The 19967-nt window shown below is 40.6% G+C and overlaps 1 protein-coding gene across 13 annotated transcripts in view; it reads right to left on the bottom strand.

Moving 5' to 3' along the window:
• Window positions 1-671: 671 nt before the first annotated feature.
• The window catches only part of baz2ba (bromodomain adjacent to zinc finger domain, 2Ba), a 70689-nt gene continuing 51393 nt past the window's right edge, over window positions 672-19967 (bottom strand). For 3 of the 13 annotated variants that reach the window (XM_039794219.1, XM_039794218.1, XM_039794215.1), the window contains 24 exons: window positions 19374-19466; window positions 18546-18607; window positions 18220-18285; window positions 17420-17485; window positions 16820-16864; window positions 16402-16434; window positions 14446-14511; window positions 13989-14129; window positions 13131-13385; window positions 11036-11259; window positions 10442-10516; window positions 10127-10358; window positions 9585-9647; window positions 8796-8940; window positions 7580-8382; window positions 7157-7415; window positions 6739-6894; window positions 6265-6425; window positions 5821-6149; window positions 5106-5241; window positions 4862-5008; window positions 3869-4170; window positions 2246-2389; window positions 672-2147 (listed from right to left, as the gene is read on the bottom strand). In XM_039794219.1, the coding sequence (XP_039650153.1) occupies window positions 1991-2147; window positions 2246-2389; window positions 3869-4170; window positions 4862-5008; window positions 5106-5241; window positions 5821-6149; window positions 6265-6425; window positions 6739-6894; window positions 7157-7415; window positions 7580-8382; window positions 8796-8940; window positions 9585-9647; window positions 10127-10358; window positions 10442-10516; window positions 11036-11259; window positions 13131-13385; window positions 13989-14129; window positions 14446-14511; window positions 16402-16434; window positions 16820-16864; window positions 17420-17485; window positions 18220-18285; window positions 18546-18607; window positions 19374-19466 (4160 nt within the window). In that variant the 3' untranslated portion in view covers window positions 672-1990. The remainder of the gene's footprint in view (window positions 2148-2245; window positions 2390-3868; window positions 4171-4861; window positions 5009-5105; window positions 5242-5820; window positions 6150-6264; window positions 6426-6738; window positions 6895-7156; window positions 7416-7579; window positions 8383-8795; window positions 8941-9584; window positions 9648-10126; window positions 10359-10441; window positions 10517-11035; window positions 11260-13130; window positions 13386-13988; window positions 14130-14445; window positions 14512-16401; window positions 16435-16819; window positions 16865-17419; window positions 17486-18219; window positions 18286-18545; window positions 18608-19373; window positions 19467-19967) is intronic. The other 10 variants (XM_039794216.1, XM_039794221.1, XM_039794227.1 and 7 more) reach the window with 6 other exon arrangements.

Raw genomic sequence — 19967 nt, 5'->3', positions numbered from 1 at the left:
CATGTTAAATTAATTCTTCCTTCTACTCCACTACACTTCACAGGGAAATATTTTTACTCGACTGCATTTATTTTACAGCCTTATAGTTACTGGTTACTTTTCAGGTTAAGACAGCTACCGACAAAACACATGATCGGTTTATAAAATATGATGTATTGTTATGCAATAATTTACACAAAAGTATACTTATTAGTTATAGTTAGCTCCACCTCAAACAACTACAATAAAATGCTGATTACATGTTAATGCTTTAAATGTAAAACTGACTGGATGAAAAGTACATTTTCTTTCCAATACTTAACACACAATACACAATTTCATATTATATTATATTATATATTATATTATACATTTCCTATGCAGGACTTGGACCTGTTACGGAGAATGTCCCAGTGTGGTAATGCTACTTTTTTACTTTAGTAAATTATCTAAATACTTCTTCCACAATTGACAACGGATAAACTTTTTTTACAAACTTTTGAATGTTAAGCTGGAGAAAACATGCCCTTATGCAATAGTCTCTTCACCTTGAAATTAAACTCATTATCAGATTGTGGTCATAAATGCATACATGGTTTCTAATAAAAAGGAGAATAAAAAGGATTACTACACACATCTACTGTACCACGCATTTTATCAAAAGCAGTTGAAATAAAAACAAGTTGAAGTCGTTTCCGTTGAAAAACATCCTTTTAATAGGTCCGTGCCACACACTAGTGAAAAATAAAGCTTCTACAAAAGAATGATACTTTTATTCCACAATATCTTAAATAAAGTAACTTCAAGTACTCTTGACTTGGGTACAAAAAAATCTAGCTGCCTCCATCAGGCCACAACACACAGCAAGGTTCAACACAGTGGTTACAAATGGCCTTAGGTCCTCTGTATTGTGGCAGATTACGAGGAAATGCATCATGGAAGCATAACTGAATGCTTGTTGTTCCTTTTTTTCTGCTATGGATGGTGAGGAATGATTTCTGTATCACTGTCCCAACTTTGGAGGCCTTGTTGAATTGAAATCATATAAAAAAAAAAAGAATTTCGTCATAAGAATGAAAAAAAACAAAAAACAATAACATCCTCTACATGCCCCTGTTGGAAGGGTAGGCACTACCAAGATTAAGGATACCACAGTGTTTGCAGAGGATATGTATATACTGTACAAACAATATTTATGATAATGTTTTCATCACGTTCACTAAAATAGAATGCTACAATCATTCTAAGGCATAAACAATATCTTAATATTCTTAAACAATTTTTTACACATCGTTCCAAACAAGACATAATATTGACATTAATAAACAGTATATACACATGAATCACAATTGTCTAACTGTTCCTCTGCTGTTCCTGTAAATAAATGCAGTATTACAGTTTGAACAAATGAAAACAGTCCTCTGATGCCCCGAAAGCACTGAACAGTGTAAACAGTTTTTTTTCTTTTTTCTTGGCTTTGTTGGATATTTTGGGAGAAAAAATTATAACACAAAGACACATTCCTTTTTTAATTCAAAGCAGTTCTGCTGATTCTTCCTTTTCATAGAAAATGAAGTGGACCTTGATTCATAAATAATTATTACAAAATTAAATACATTCACTATAATACGATTAAATAACAAAAGACTATTTACAAGTAGTGGAAAGTATTCTAGCGCAGACACATCAGTGACAGTTGAGGATTATTCAGTGCAGTGTTCTGAGACAGGGAATGGTATTGCACTACGACACCCCATTTCTCTGGGACTCTTTGGGGCTTTTATCCCTGTTGTAATAAAATCCAGCGCACCTTATGTAACAACCTTTTTTTTTTTCTTTTTTTTTTTAAAGGTGACATCTCTCTTAAGCAAACCATGGGTTCCTTATTAAGGATTTGACTTCTTCCATCTTGCAAAGCCACAATCTCCATCAGAAAATAAAAATAAAAGTAAAACCTGGTGCTCCGATATGAAAAGTTGAATGGGTTTATGGGCAAAATCAGTACAGACGTTTAGTTTGTTTGTTTCAGAAGCTCAGTCCAGCGCTTCTCAAAGAACTTCCTCATGTTATGACCAGCTCGACCAATGTCCGAATTGTCTTCATTGTATTTTTCACAGTTATCAAAGACCAAGTTGACATCAATGATGAAAGTCTCCAGGTTTTGATACCTGAAATAAATAAAAAAAAATGTAATTAATAAATTTCTGTGGAAACGCCCTGAAGGCTTTCAGAAGAAAAAGAACAAACAGAAGTGACGGGAACTTACTGGCTGCTCACAAGCTTCTCACGTATGGTGGAGAAGTCCATCGGTTTCTTGATGACCTTCCTGTAGCCAGGGACCGATTTCAGGTTGACGGGTGTGAGAAAAGGCCATGCATCCTGATGCCGCTCCAACTCAGCAAGGAGTACCCTTATGAACACACACAAATAAGCACGCATATGGTTAGACACAGAAAAGTTGTGGGTATCACAATGACAAGTTGTCTTTCACTGGGAAGTCCCTCCAGAAAAAACGCGATTATGATCCACTTTTTTTTCTCTTTTTCACCAAACTATTTGCAAGTTCCTGCAATTTCATCACATAAAACTGCCTAAATATCCCGCATATTCCATCGCATTTTTTAAGAAAACGTGCCGCATAATCAAGGATTTTTGCCCGCAACAATCACAAAAAACTCAGCATTTTTCTGGAAGGACTGTATAATCAATATTTTTAATTTAACAATGGATCAAATCAGTGCTGTAGTAGTCGAGATTGGTCTTGGTCTTGAGACCACTTTTTCAAGGTCTCGTCTCGGAATCGACTGCTTTTTTACTCTGTCTTGTCTCGGTCTCAGATAAAGAGGACTCTGGATTTCATTTCAAGACCGGTCAAGACCACAACTGCCTTTTGGATTATTTTATCAAGGCTTTTCTCGTAATACACTTATGGCAATAAAAGAGGTGAATGAATTTTGGTGAAAATTTCCTAATTTGTTTTCTGTGTTTTTTTTATGGGAATGTGGCTCATTCAGATCAATTTGAGGAGTGCCTATGGTTAGCATTTTCCACATTTGATCGTGTCGTGCAGTGTGTAACTCGCACTCGTCTGGTCTTGGTCTTGACGTGGTCTCGATACACTGGTCTTGGTGATGACTTGGTCTCGGTTTAGGTGGTCTCGACTACAACACTGGATCAATATACATGTCGCCGGTAGTAACAAACCCACAGAGAATTATCAACAACAACAACAATCGACTCTGCAGTTCCCCTCAGCTCTACAGAGCTTTACTAGAGTCTTTCAGCTCACTGTTTTGGTTTTATGGCCCCCAACTTTATTGTATGGTTCACATTTTGGTGGAGTTGGTAGAGAGCGAAAACAGAGCTAAAGAAAAGTGAATATTCAATTTTTATATTCATTAACTTGACACAAACCCAACTCGTAATGAATGAGAATGTTGCTCCATGTCCACTGGATGTGTAAATAGATCATCATATCAACTTAAAAGGTGATGATAATGTCCGTTTTGTGCTTGCAGCTTGTTTCAACTGACTTTGGACAAAAAAAATGAGTTAGGGGCAATTTAAAACGTATATTTGATGTAAGGGGTTTCGTAATGTGTTTTTGTATAGGCTAATGCCAACCAGCACGAGCCAAAAATTAACTAGGCTCATAGCTGATAGCTGGAAAAGGCAAAATTTGATTTGTTACAAGAAGTCCTTTAATCTCATGGTTCAACCGCAAAATAATCTTATCTACTGATAAAGAGAAAAAAAACATCAGCTCCCTGCAACGACTTGATACAGTCCTGCAGGAGATGGCAGCGACTGTACAAGTGATTAGAAAAGGGTGATAAATAAGAGAAGGATTCAACAGAAAGACAAGTGTGAACAAGCCAGGGACACATACCTGCATAATCCCAGGTCCCTGTTGTTGTCTCTAGCTGTCTTGGCTCGCTTCACACACACAGGGCTCTCCTGATTGGCTGCTTGCAGAGCAGGTGCGCTCTCCTCGGTTTTCCTCTTCCTGCTGGTGTCTTTCGCTGCTTTCTTGGGCGTGCTGCTGGCGCTGGCCGGGTCCTCCTCCGATACTTCCCCGTTACCTGCCTGCTTCACGTTCTTCTTCCCCTCTCCACCTTTCTTACCACCTCCTGCGCTGGATGCTACTGGTTTGCTTGGAGGTTTTCTGTTTTTGGGAGATGGGCCACTTGCCTGCACAGAGTGAAGAATGAATTCTCTGAGGTGTGGTACAATTAAAACTAATCGTATAGTGTTTATCATGTTAATATTGGCCTTTTCTAAACTATTAGTTCAATTTGTCGTTTCTTACACCACCAAAAAGATTTGTTCCTTCCCTGACCACATCTACATAAAAACATTCTGTTGATCTTGACATAAAATATGTTGTTTCTCAGAATTTTATGAATATGAATGGAGAGTTTTATTGTAAAGGCCAAATCCATTCTGCAGACAATAAAAGTTGAAAGCAAACGTAATAAAACAGGAATTGTATAATCCCTGCAGTTGTTTTGAAGGCTTAGGACCTTTGTTGTATTCTCTCTCTCTCTCTCTCCCCTTATTTCCATCACCTCTCTATTGTCTACTTTCAAATAAAGGCATTAAAAATCCCCCAAATACTTGAAATAAGATTTCTTAAAAAGTGCATGAAAACGATTGCGAGGGCTGGTGCAAAAATATCATCCTTCCGACAGTTTAAATACAAAAATCAAATCTGTTGCGGCTGTCACATACCAACATTAGCAAATGTTGTATATGGTGTGGATATTTTTTTCAGAGGAAGATGTAAATAAAAAGAAATACATGCACAAATATCAAGCCAGTATTCTCTCTACAAGCGATAAACTGCAGAGAGATGCCAGTGCATTACAGATGGCTCTGATACCTTGGATATGCAGGCCGGGCAGTACCAGTCTCCCTCTGGGATACAGGTGATCTTGGGTTTGTGACAGTAAGTGTGGCAGCCTTTGTCACAGCCATCACACAGCAGGAGGAGGTCCTCATTATCCCCCTTCCTGCACATCTGGCAATACTAAAAAAAAAACAAGTGCATTAATTATAAACGAGTGTACAATTCCTAAATAGATTTTTTTATTTTTTATTTAGTGGGGTGGAAATATGCTGCTCACCACTTTCATAATTGACCTCTCCCAGGCGATAGACTTCTGCAGTTGCTGAATACACATGGCCAACTGGGCAGCACTACGCACTTCAGTCAGCGCCTTCCTCCACACCTTCATACCATGGGCCACCTCCTCCTCACCGCTAACAAAGGATAATGAGGAATGATGAGAAACAAAAATGTACACATACCATGTACTTGAATATGTGGGCGAATTTACACACACACAAAGCAGTAAACTGTATCAGCTGAGCCAGCCTCCAATCAGACAGCAGACCATAAAGAGCTCCAGCTGTGCGGAGACAGGCATGACGATTTGGGGGGGCACCGAGGAGAGGTACACACCGATTTTGTTATGTTAAGGGGAAGTTCATGCAGATGTAGCGAAAACCTGTGAAAGTGTACACTGTACAGTGGGAAACATGAGTATGCCCATAACCAAGGTTAATGATGCACGACACCATGCAGATGACCGCAGAAAAAGAAAACAAGCCAGTAAACAAAGCCTACACAGGAAATGAAACTGAGTGGAGTCCCCCAACCCGCCCAAGAAACTGCACAAGACCAAAGAAACCAAAATGCAACAAGCCACCACAAAAATATGCTGTGAAAGCAGCAAAGACCCTCACTATTTGAGTAGTATGGGAAACATAAAGCACACACAGAGAGAGGAGAGGGTCTTAGTGGGAGAGTGGGGAGCTTTGGTTGGAGAAATGACCTACCCTTCCCTGTCAGCACTAGTGGATGGGGCGGGGGCAGGGACAGTGACCGTACCGACATTATCCAGCCTGATCTGAATGGTGGTACCTAAGGGGCTCCTCAGGTACCTTCTCTCGATGTTGCGCTCCAGATCAGCCAGACGTGTCACTGCTATGTCCAGCGGGTTGTCCAGGTGACGCATCACCCCGCCCTTCTCCCCCCGCTCCTCAGGATGCTCCTTGGGGTCCTTGTCTCCCCCGTTTGCAGACGCTGGCGTTAATTTGGTGAGGGGCTTGTGCTCGTAATACACCAGGTCCTCTCGCTCAGATTGAGGGTCCGGAAATGTCCAGCCCTGGGAGAGGAAATCGGCTGTTTAGGCTTTTGGCCTTTGATGACACCACTCTAAATGTTTAAACATGTTTCTTACACCGCGAACAAAATGTGTAGCGTTGTGTTGAGTGTTTTACCTTGACCTGCAGGCTGGCTGCAGTGACCTTCCTCTCCAGCTCCTCTACCTGCTGCAGCACGGCAATGTCCATCTCCATCGCCTGCTCCTCAACACACCAGCCCCGCACAGACTCCACACTGACCTGGCTCTCCTCCAGCTCATGCAGCTCGATCATGGCCACTGGATGGACGGCATGAGGGATATCAGAGAGTCAGCCATGAATAAACACACAAACACGCTCACCGATGCAGGTGAACACATGAGCAATGTAGCCAAAACATCCACGGGTATTCAAGTAGCTTGGTCATAAATAATACAGTGTTTGCATGTGTATTGAGGGACCATCAAGGACATGCTTCTAAGTTGAACTAAGTTGAAGCACTTAAAATCTTTATCTATTGCTATAAAAAATAATCTACCTTCTACATATATATGTACCAATATATGCTATATACAGTGAGTATGTACTCAGCAGAGGTGTTGAGGTACTTACCGTCTTTGTGTTTGGTGCAGACCTGGGGGATGATCTCTGTGTATTTCTGCATTTGCCTCTGGAGGCCCTTCTCCCTCATTCCTCGGCTGTGGAGAGCACCGACCAAAGCCCTCAGCTCCTCGATGTCAGACACCCGCCACCACCCTGTCAGCATCTCTGAGACAATGAGCACAAACAGCCACGTAAACTACAAGACACTGAACATACATCACTGTAAAAAGGCGCTTCACTCAGCCATGTTATACCCACATGAAATTGCGTACAGCAGAGCAGAATGTTCCCTAATCTAATTATCTTGGATTGTTCATGCAAGTTAAATTTTGTCAGGCAGGTGAATTCCTTTTCAATTAAATAAAATGGAGGTTCATTAGGGCCTCAACTTTAATTTCTCTCAATGCTTTTTTTTTTGGTCACTCACCATCTGGAATAGGCCGAGGTGTGGTGTGGTCCAGGGATTTGGGCATCTCTAGGGTAGGAGAGGGTATGGATGAGGTTTTTTCAATGCGAGGTAAAGGGGATTCACTCTTGCTGGAGACACTTGCTGTTGTGTTGCCCTCCAGAGAGTGACCCAGCATGGGGCTGGGACTAGGGCTGCTGCACAGAGGCAGGCTGGGACTTATCATGCCACAGGGCCAGCTTCCGAAAGAAACTCCTAGCAATGAAGCGCCTGCCTTCACCTGGGGAGAAAAGAGGAAAAACAAGGGTCAAGGGTGAGGGAGGTGGAGGAGGATAAAACTGCGAGTCACAGGTTAGGTGATCTAGTGCATGGCGATCTGGTACATGGCAGTAATAACTGTACAGAACACAGCTGTCTCTATTTGTGTCTGGCCAGCAGCCTCACCTGCAGGGCTGATAGTGGGTAGTTGAGGAGGCCAGCTGGGTGGTGCGGGCTGGCCGAGGCTGAAGCAGCAGAAGGGGTGAGAGGCAGGGCAGGGGACTGAGGTGGGGATCTTGGCCTGGCTGGGGTAGAGGTGGCCTGGGGAGACACACGGGGCGCTGCGGGAGGAGTTGTGGTGATGGAAGTGACGTCACAGGGGTTGCGAGGGAGCAGACTGAACCAGTGTCCGCTCCTCTCTGTCAAGACTCTGAGTAGCTGGTCGTTGGCTTGGAATGACAGGTACGGAGATGAGGTTGGAGGAGTGTTCCCTGGGCTTTCAAGTGGGACTGGCAGGCACGGGACAGATAAAGAGGTTGAGGCTAGGGGAGGGATGTTTGTAGTGTCTTTAATGGTCACCATGGAGGTTTTTTTTGCTACTGCCGGCTCAGAGGTATTGTGAATGGGGGAGGGTGATGTTACTGTGCTTGTGACAACAGGAGTGCCCACAGGGCTGCCGTTTTGTCTCACATGGTGACTCTCCTTGTCCTCTGCCATCACAGTGTCTTTGCCAACGTCCTTGCTGTCGTCCCGGAATGTGCACAGTTTGGAATCGTAGCCCGGCTGCTGGTAGAAGAGGGCCGTGGCGTTTTTCTTCCTCTCCTTTTCCTCTTCGTTCTCTTGCTCCAAGCCTTGTGTTCTAATGCTCTGCCCATCGAGGTTGGTGGCGTTCTCCTTCTGCAACTCGATCTCCTGAGGTTCCTCTTTGACCTGGACCTCCTCTGCCGCTCTCCTCCTTCTCTGTCGCTCCTCCTCCAGTTCCTCTGGAGCTGCAGGGAAATGAGAGGGCCAATGTTAATGTGGCTGAAAACACAACTACTGTGGTTGATAATACAGCTGACCGCTGATTATTCTGGGACATCGTTCTACACTTGCTTTTGGCAGAAAAGTAGAGTTGTGTTAGATTACTATAGTTTACAGATGCAATCTCAAATTAGTCGTAGAGAATAAAGATAAACTAAAACATCATCAGCATATTTCACACTGCCAAAAAACAGCTGAACATGCAGCTTAACAATCTTGTATTTACAACATTTCTTCCTTCCTCTTCCTGCAACATCAAAATCTGATCATTTTTATTTTCCAGACTGAACATAAAATGTGCTATGCAATCAGATGAGCAAATTGAAGTATCTTAACATTGGAATTCATCAAACTCTAGTGTGTGTTGTACTGTAACTACCTTCTCCACTCTCCATGGCTTCAATGAAGACCCCTCCGCAGTGGGGAAGTACCCAGTACCGGCGGCGGTAACGGTCTTGGCCATACATCATGGAGCGTAGAGAATGGGATATTTCAAACAGCTTTCGCCTGGTCTGATGATGTTGCTGCAATGGTAAAAGACATACTCTGTGATTTCTTTGTTATTTTGAGTTACGTATACACCTTCAGGAAATCAATGCTTCCTCATTCTTTTGTAATCACTGTGATATATTGAGCATGACATGCTATGCTAATGAGATAATTTATTAAGCTAATTAATGCCTTCATTAGCAAAAAGCCCAATGTCAGCGTACATGCTCATAAAAAAGTACAAAACACATGGTTGTTTTCAATACACACAGTATAATAAAGGATTTAGAGGGTGTAGCTATTTTATCATCTTTCGTAATCTGATCCATTATCTAGAGTGTAGGAGGTGTTTGTGGTGTTACCTCTAATGCATTGTATTGAATTGTATTTAAAAAATAAACACATCTTCATGGCAACATACAGTGAAGTCCTGCATAACCATGTACAATATTGGTGGGAAACAAACATAGCATTAATACTTTTTCATTCTTTATTTATTTATCTTTTCATACTTGCTTCCAAAGGAACTTTTCTTTTAATCTCACTGTGTGTCCCGTTTTTAATCACACATTACCAGTGTCAAATAACCATGCATTCATGTTTTGATTCCTTATAAATTTATGTTAACGGGTATTACCTTTGTCACAGCACTTTAAAGACATTTCAAAGAAGAACATACCTTGGCTAATTTCTCTATCTGCTTCTCCAGCTCCTCCAGACTGGTGGCTTGGTCGACTTCATCCTGGCAGGACAAAACAAACATATTAAATGTCTGTGAGCAAGGGTGCCTGGGCAGCTCATCTGGTAGAGCGCGCGCCCATATATAGAGGTTTACTGTTCGACGCAGCGGCCGTGGGTTCGACTCCGACCTTCCTGCCCTTTGCTGCATGTCATTCCCCCTCTCTCTCCCCTTTCAGGTCTTCAGCTGTCTAAAATGCCCAAAAAATATATCTGTGAGCAAGCCTTCAAGGTCAGTTTAGATAGTGGATCTATGTGGCCGGGATGGCTCAGTTGGTAGAGCAGGTGCACATTTACATGGAGGTTTATGCCTCGATGCAGAGGTCCAGGGTTCAAGTCCAACCTGTGATGATTTCCTGCATGTTTTCCCCCTCTCTTTCTCACCTAGCTGTCCTGTCCATTAAAGACGAAAAAGACCAAAAAAAATAATCTTTAAAAAATAAAAATGGATAGCAGATCTATAGATGCATTTTTTGTTTTTACCTCATCATATGTCTCCACTTTTTTAACCTTCTTCATTTCTTCCTCCTCCTCATCCTCCTCCTCCTCTGCCTGGTCATCACTGTCGTCATCGTCGTCATCATCATCGTCGCTGTCTCCGCCCAGTTTCCTCTTGCGTTTGGCGGCAGAGGACGGAGTGCCAATAGACTGGTTCTCTTCAACACCCATACTGGCCTCCCTCCTCCCAGTACGTTTGGCATGAATGGTCCTCAACCTGCATAAACACACAGGTTCAGCGTGACAGTGTAGGGAAAATCAAAGCATTATTTTTTTTTTTTAGGATTAAAGGAAACTTACTTCTTCAGTTTTCCCTCCATAATGATCTTGTCCTTCCTCATGTTTGCCATCTGATCCAGGTTCTTGTCAATCTCACTGGAAGAGGAAACGCAATCCTGTCAGTTACAGTTGTGCCGATGTACGTCCATGTTTTGGGTAATTTTAGAAAGCAATAACAAATGTATTTAGTAAAAGCTCAGGGAGGCTGGCAACTATCTCTATCCAAAGTAAAAAGTTTAATAAGCTAGTACCCCGAAGCACAAATTAATACTTAATACATAATTTCATTACAATCAAAAAGGACTCTACTGCTAATTACTGCTCCCTACTGCAGCTTTGTTAAGCATTTTCCACTGCATCAATAAAACACACCACTAGTGGCTAATAAATAACTTCAGTGTTAAGCAACATAAAATGCATACAGAACATGGTAGATGAATATATATATTTTGTGCTTTTAATTATGTGAATCCAGAGGTAAAGATAGTATTGTAGACCACTTTATAGCCATTCAACAATGTGACACTGACGCAGAATACAGTATATTAAGAAAACAAGTACAGTGCACAGTTGGATGGTCCCACTTTACTTTTCAGTTTCAGCTGCATCTCCTACCTGATAACAGCTTTGCTGCAGGCCAGCTCATTAGCCAGGAAGCCCAGGATTGAGGCCTTCTGGGTAGGCTTGTGAGCCTGGAAGGCCTTGGTCTTTAGACTGAGGGCCAGAGGGGCCAGCTCTGTATTGGCACAATGGGCTCCCATGTACATCTGTAGCACCTCAGACACATTATCCCTGTTGATGCCAACATTGGTCAGGTGGTCCCCAAGCATGGTTTTAGTCTGATAGAGGAGGAAAGGACGACAAATAAAGTAAACTTGATGAACCCTTACTTGATTGCTTTAAGTGGATTGAGTATGCATTTATTCACAATGCAGGAAAAAAGTCCTTACATCTTAAATCTAAACACTAATATCAAAAATAGCAATATTCCCATGAAATAAAAACAATGCTACTTCCAGTCCAATGTAGTCCTGCATTTAAATTGGGCTTAAAATGAGTTATTAATATCAAAGTATCAAATGTAAAAGTACCCATTCTAAGAATTAGTCTCTTTCAGAGTAAATTAATGACTGGTGCATTAACCTTTAAGTGACATAATATTGTAGGTGCTTTAGTAAGTGTAAGGTCTATACATATGATATATATAACATGTAACATGTAACAACATAACATGTTGATGGATATTTTAAATTTAAGCAATGTAACATATTTATTAGGGGTGTGCATTGGCACACAATTCACAATTCACCAGGTAACGATTCGATTCAATTCGATTCTACGATGCATTGCGATGCATCAAAATTCTACTGCACACAACAAGGCAAATTTTTCATCAGTCATGACGCAATCAGTCAGATATCCTGTTAAGATTCGGCTGAAATTTCATGCTTTTTTGTCTAAACGACATACCCAAATTAAAAGTGGTACAGCTCCCACATACTTTGACACTCTGGGGTGTGCCTGACATCATTGGAAAGGAAACACTCTAAATTTTTTTGTTACAAGTGTCAGGGTGATTCTAGGCCTTACTGACACAGAGTTACAGAGGCTAAAATGGAGGTTTTTTATTTCCATCCAAGTCATACATCTGTAAAATGATCAAAATAAAATACTGTAAACACATCTGGTGATATACAGATACACCCAGGCCATAGCAACATGTCTCAGGTTATTATAGAAAAAATCCAGATGCCAAAAGACTCAAAAATTGATTTTTCTACAGAAATGTCTGTCCGATTTGCTGTCATCGGCTTGTCCGCTTTCATTGGCCATATCAGAGGCAAACCTGAACGGACTGGCTCATATCACTTTGAGCATGTAGCAAGCTGGGCAGAGAAGCTAGCGGCGATAACAAGTGCGGAAATGGAAAATTGTTTCGCGTTTTTCCCTTGTGATTCGGCCAGAAACTTCAACATTGTGAGGCGAACAGATCGTTTTGGAATATAAAGCTTGGATATTACATTTCCTTGGACTCTTGGAGATTTATGACAATCAAGTTTTGGGCAACATACCACTTTGTTGCTGAAAGGACAACGAAAACAGGTATGGATGCACTCTCGACAGCTGCGCAGATTATGGCTGAATTGTTTTAGAGGCTAAGCTTTCAATTGGTGTGTATATTTGGAAGATTTAATGCTTTAAAGTTATAAAAACGCTCATGAGTGGAAGTTTTATCGAGGTTACAGCGACGCAGTGTCCCTTCAACGGGACAGTGATCCTTGAGAGGATATTGAACTACAGATTTTATTGGCTGCTATGTGTGTATTATCACTCTCCTGTATCTTTGATACAGAAGTAATTGAAACTTTACAACTTTATTGTCCACTCAAGGCCAGAAAATAAACAGTGACATAATCGATTATGGCACTTTGCCGCATCGATGCTGAATCGTGCATGCCCCGCATTGCAATGCATCGGCGAATCGATTATTGTTGACACCACTAATATTTATGGAGTTTAACTTACGTTTGTAAAACAATGTCTAACAATACTTATAAACCTTATGTATTTTAATGCTGTAAACTAAAACTACCAGATAGAGCAATAAGTGACACATTTCCCTCTCAAGTGTTATTCTCAAGCTTGCCCCAATGGTTCAAAATTATACATAAGTACGATGCATGCCTTGATAAACTTTGAACTAGCTCACCTTTTGTCCAGGTGGCAAACCGGGATCACAGACTGCCAGAGAAAGCAGTTTGACCAGAAGGTCTTGGACTTGGCCCATGCTGTCCCCCACGTTGAGCAAGCCCTCCTGGAGCATGCCCAGGGTAGGCACATCCGCATTCAAATCAAGCCCCAAAACCTTCCCGAAGCCTCGCAGGAACTGCATCAGCATCAGGCAGTCAGACACGGCACGTCCTGGTAAGATGAGTCCAGGAATCCGGGAGAACTCGGGGAGAGGCTGCAAAGGAAAGTGGGCAAAATTAGGAGTGTTGTTGTATGTGTTACTATGTGTGAGAGAGAGAGAGACATTAAATCCAATGTAGACTACAGAAATCTATGATTTTAACATCTATGGGAAAATGGGTAAAACGCTGTCATTATATCTCACATCTGTTGACTGTTATCAAGATGGTGCTTTCCAATTTATGGTAATGACTGCATCTTTTTTACATTATGCAGTACTCTACTTTAACCACTTGAGGGCACATAACTCCACACATAAAATTGCTCACTACCATGTGGTTTTATCGTTAGTACTGCCCCTCAGGAAATGTTAAACTTAAAATAATAATAATAATAATAATAATAATAATAATAATAATAATGATAATGATAATGATAATGATAATAATAATAATAATAATAATAATAATAATAACTGACAGGAATTTTGTGACTGTGCCACCCTCCTGCCAAGGAGTCAATGTATTTAACAGCACTTAAATGAGAAAAAACTGACAATCTACATTACATTAAAGTGTGTTTAGACTAAAATTTGATTATAATTTTTTTAGGTGATCAACTTCACACCCGCAACACTGACAGCTACTATCTTAACTACCTTATGATCAGACAGACACATGTCTTCATTTGGCTTCTTCAGTTCCCTCGCTATCTCCAGCTCCAGCCTTCGTTGCTCCAGTTTACGCTCTTTGTTCAGTCGCTTCTCATCCCTTTTTTCCTGCCGCAAGCGCTCACGCTCCTGGAGAGTCCAAAATTCAAGAGAGCATTAAGGAAGCAAAGTGTGCGTGTGTGTGTGAAAACAGACAAGAAGGTTTACTTGACTTTGCTGAGCAGTATTAGAATTCAGCCTAATGCTGCTGTGCATTCAAAAGAAAAGTGCTTGAGGGCCAGAATCTTTTGACTTGGTAAGTGTGTAGAAAAAAAAATGAATGGAAGAAAAGAGTGAACCAAAAAAAGAGAAAGCAGGAATCCAGCCAGGGAATAATGACTTAGGCTCTTTTTATGGAGTGGACTGTGTGTGTATGTCTGCATTTATTTGTGTGCATATGGGCTACCTCTGCTTTCTTGCGAGCCTCAACAGCCTTCATCAGCATTATATGTTGCCTCCTCCTCTCCCTCTCCTAGAGTGGCAAAAACACAGGCACATTAACAGGCACACATTGCACATACAGCACCCAAGGTCGACTACATTTAGTATGCATTAATGTGAAATTGTGATGCACAAAATTCAATAGAGGCACCGTACTTGAACAAACACAAAACGATGCTTCACATGTATACACTTTCACATGTATGGTGGAAGCATAAGTGAAGGAGTACAGTAATATGATGACAACCAAAAAGCAACACAAAGATGCGGTACAAAGTAGATGTGATGACAGGCTCAAAAAAGAGAAGCAGCTTGAATCGGTGGCGGCGCCTCTAAACTAAAGCTGACACAACAAAAGCAACAAAAAGCTGGTTGCCAGAAGTCTTCTGACGTGCCACATTGGCATGATCAAAATAATAAAATACTATTACATGAGTCAATGCTAAAGGTTTTTTGACATATGCTCATAATATTTGGTGAGGGGACGGCAAATAGAATTGGATGGTAAAGACTAGCTACAAATGAGCAGTTCCACTTCAGTAGTTTTTGCAGCGTAAGTATTAGCACAGTATGTGACTGTTAAGGATGAGACATCTGAGTTGTTCTTTGGTGCATGATACACAGTCTACTGCAAAAGGGCACAGGAATCACCGGTGACTGACTATCATTTTATTTGATCTCTTTAGGTTTCTCGCTCCACCGTATCAGGCTGTCATTCCCTATGTGATCCACCAGAAAGACACAATTGCCACTATTAGGGCTTGCCAAGGACATTTCCAGCACATACAAGTAACTAAAATAGGCTGTTTGTAAGGATCGTTTTGTCAGTGTGATAAACAAAACAGGCTAGATGCCAAGCACTCTGCTAAAATATTTCTATGTCCTTATTGGTTTGATTTATCTACAAATGGGAAACTTCAAAAAGGACACGTTCAAAACAGACATAGAGCCTGTGGCATTCAGCTTTTTCCAGCTTTTCAATTCATCAAAAAACATTGAATATGTTGAGGGATATTATGATAACAAGCTACAGTAAATCAAAAGCAATGTAATTGCATGTGACAACCGTAAATACAAGGATTATCATGTATCTCAATTTGCCCCCCTTCATTGTGCTCCAAGTGAAGGTACAAGGGGTTAATGCAACAGTCTGAGGCTCAGAGTCCACTGTGAAACAGATAGGCAGACCTTTAGATTCAGCTGTGACTGTGTATGAGTGAGTAGGGCTACAAGCAGGACAGCCAGGCCAAAATAAAATGCTACACAGAACCATATTTGTCCCTGTGGTGGAATTACTGTAATTGTACTGTTGTTCAACAGTTGATTATGTCTATTTTCAAGCAAAGGTTGTGCTGTGCCTGGAAGTATCTTCACCATAAAGACAAAATGATTCTCAGTAGCTGTTTTCATTCTGTGTGCAGAGTACAGGAACAGTGAATGACAGAGAGGCTGGGATGGGGCAGGTTAAAGTCCAGCACTCTGTGGACTGCAGAACAGATGCACGGACGAGCAGACACAAGCTCGATGTCTTGGCCGAAATCGTCAAGCACTCATGGGTAACACAGGCTACTCCAATACAACAGTTAGACAATGTATGTGATGGATGGAGACTCCTCGAGTGCACTTTGAGACAGTGAGTGTGGATTGGCTAGCAGTCTTTGCAATGCATTCTGAGTAGAAGGGGGAGGATGGGGGAGGGGGACAGAAGCTGCCTGGCCACCGTGACAGGGTCAGTTGTCCCTCAGGACAAGCAGATGGAGGCAGCATACTGACTCTTTTTCTCTTTTGTTGGTTTTGCTGGAAAGCCATGCAGAAGAATGTAGTATGACAGCAGCCAGTGCTACACTTAATGCATTGCTATGACAACCATAACACAACCAGTTACACGATGCAGGTGTTAGATGTACAAAAATAAACATACCCATACCATATCTAGTCTATGCCTCTCCAACTCCTGCCAGAAAGAGTTGGCAAAATATTATGGAACAGAAATAATATCCAATACCAAAAAGCATGGCGTTTAATAAAGAGAAATACTGAAGTCTTTCATTCAATAGATGTTTGGTAATTAAGCACATTTATATATACACTCACACATGCCTTGTGTGTAAATGCGCATAGATGCACAAATACTCACACACACACACACACACACACACACACACACACACACACACACACACACACACACACACACACACACACACACACACACACACACACACACACACACACACATCTGTCAAATATTCCTATTCAGGTGAAGTTTGAGGTAAATGGTTTTATTTAGCAGTAACTATTAGGTTCAAGAGGCAGAGCAAGTTGCAGTGAATGCCTACCTGATGTTTGAGAATCTCCGCCTGCTGTCTCCTCAACTCTTTCTCCTTAAAGGCAAGACAGAGAAGAGGAGGGGAAAATCAATATGCTTCCATTTTGCCAATATCATGAAAATCACTACAGACTGATGGAATTTCAGCCCATTTCAAAGGGCCGCTCTAATTTTATTGCCAGCTACTTCTTAAGTGGAAAAAGGCCCACATCATGGTACATATAAAATAATCTAATGTGACATTTGATCAAAAAAGGGTTCCATGCCACCATAGTAGGGGTGTGCAAAAAAATTTATTCACATTTGAATCGCAATTCAAGCTCTACCGATTCAAAATCGCCTCATAGAATTCCAATATTTAAAAAATATATATATATTATTATTTTTAATTTTTTTTTAATTGTATGTCTACTGCAATCACATGGGAAAAGTAACTACATTTACATACTGTAAATCTTTTTTTCATCGAGAATCGTTTTTGAATCGAAAATCGATATTGAATCGAATCGTGACATTTTCTGAATGGTGCACCCCTACCACATAGGTATGAATATTATACTAACTGTCATTTTACATCTGTTTAAGGGATTTATTAAAACTATAAACATACCTTTATCCGTTTTTCAGCCTCCAATATTTTGGCATTGGCGGCTTCTTCCTTCTTTCTCCGTTTGGCCTATGAATAAAGATCAAGGTCAAAAATCACAGAGACATATATCAATCAGTCTTAGCTGAGGGCTTTGATGCACTTTAACTGATTGTTTGCAGTTTTCTGGTTTGAGCAGAAGACTTCATGCTCCTGAATGCCAGTCAAATTTGTAAAACACAGCGAATGAATAATGTATCTCTTTAACACCTAATTGTGAAATTGTTGAAGCCTCCTGTTAAGAGTGGCTTGTCAACCGTGTCAACTCAAAATTGATTTAGTCCTGCTAAAACACTTTGAAGCTCCTACAGTATAATTGTGTGTGCCTGCATATATATATATATATATATATATATATATATATATATATATATATATATATATATGTGTGTGTGTGTGTGTGTGTGTGTGTGTGCGTTACTGCATCTTTGCATGTGTTTGTGTGTGGAAAACAGCACCTTTTTTTTCCTCGACCCACTTATGCTAAACTGTTACTGTTGTCTAAAGAAAAAAGACTTTTCTGTCCAATTTAAATAAGGTCTGAAGAGGCAGCAACAGCCTTTTTAATATTCAACAGCCGTCAACCAAGACCAATTTAGCATTAGTTCCATGTGGAATTATGCCTAAGAAGACGCAACTCCCTCCAATGCATGCTGCTGTTCAGTAATGAGCTTTAGGAAGATTAAAACACTATAGACTGAGGGGCTGTAGCTATCCAGGAATGTTCTGCTTAATCAGAGGTGCTGCTGGATCAGATTCTGTACCTCCAAAATTTGCTGCGCCCTGAGTTCCTTCTCCATCCGAATCTGCTGAATGCGCTTGATCTTTTCCTGTAAAAAACAACAACATAATCTCTTAATATTTTTTTGGAAAACGTCCTTAGATAAGATCCAACCACCCTATTCCAAAGACACAACAATAAGTTTAGTACGGGAAGTAATGATGGTAATTGAAAAGCAAGCTTTAAAGCATTACAAAATAACGATTCAGCATTTCCTGCGCTGCACCCAGGGACTATGTGTGTCAGGACACTTAGATAAGGAGAAAGGGAGGAAAAAGATTTGTCAGCACACACGTAAAGCACACCCACCTGCTGCTTTAGGATCTTGATCTGCTCTTTCTGCTTCCTCCTCTCCTCCGCTGCCATGATAGCTACAAGAGTCAAATCAGTGTCATATTAGTGTCTACAAAAATGACCTACAAAGCCGGGCTACCAGCTGTATTCACATCTGAAATAATTACATATATAAGCTACATTTATTCAGGAGGTATCACTGAGATAAAGATGTATACAATACAAGAGGCCAAGAAATTCTAAGAACTAGATCACAACTAAGATCAGTAGTGTCAGTAGCACAAAGCAAAACAAAAACACACAAGACACACTCATTACAGTAAAACAATGACATTATTTAAAATAATAGCACATAAAAGTAGAACAGGTAGAAGTATAAGACACTAACTTCCAATTAGTAAGGTGCATAATAGAAACCAGAAAGACAAGTTTAACCAGCCAATAATTGTAACATTTCGATTAGATTTCTCATCTTGGAAATCATGTATAGGAATTAAATAAAGTATTATATATATATATATATATATATATATATATATATATATATATATATGCCTTAAAACCGGTAACTGGCCCATTCCTATTTGAAACCAGCAGCATGGCAACAACAAAAATTAGAGCAGGAAGAAGATTTAACGTGTGCTTTAAAGTGATGAAAATAAATATGAACATACATACTAAACAAAATATGCATAAGCAGCATCAGCATCCCTAGAGGCCCTGCAGGTCTTTATACTTTATAAAGTGGTTTGAGGTGACCAACTGACCAACCGGAAACCAACCACTATCATCCTTACAGCACTGAGCTCTTGTTAACAACACAAAAAAAAAAAATGGGTTTACCTTGCTGTTTCCGAGCTTCTTTGGCTGCACGCGCCAGTGCCTGCTTTTCCAGTTTTCTCATCAGTTTCATCTGGGCCGCCTGTCTGGCTATTTCTGCACAGAGCAGAAAGAAAGGCATTGTCATTGAGACAGTTTAGGACAATACCTAAATACTACTGTACCCTGACCTTCACATATTTGACTGAGATAATTCTCTGGCTTTTGTGAAATTTTGTCAAAATTAAGGACATGTACTCAAAGCCAATTTTCTTCCCTGTAAGAATGATTATGAAGTCTGCCCATTAACATGTAAAAAATACTGAAATATACACAGCTAAAGTATTTTTAGGAGGGTAGAACTGATTACCAGAGGGTTCTGGTGCAAAAGAGAATGTTATGACTTTGTAATAACAGCATGTGCAGTTTTGTTATTATCAAAGCCAAACAAAAGCCCAGTGACATCAAGAAAGAAATAATAACAATACTGATTAATCTCAAAAAGCACCTGTATCTGCATATGAAGTATGTGGATCTAGCAAACAAGCATGACATAAAAACTGACTTGTCCATATACTAAATGTTTAAAACAGTAACCCCCTTCCTTAACCTCTGCTA

The sequence above is a fragment of the Perca fluviatilis genome, chromosome 3, assembly GCF_010015445.1.
Source record: "Perca fluviatilis chromosome 3, GENO_Pfluv_1.0, whole genome shotgun sequence".
NCBI classification, from domain to species: domain Eukaryota; kingdom Metazoa; phylum Chordata; class Actinopteri; order Perciformes; family Percidae; genus Perca; species Perca fluviatilis.
This window is presented reverse-complemented; position numbering and strand designations above follow the sequence as displayed.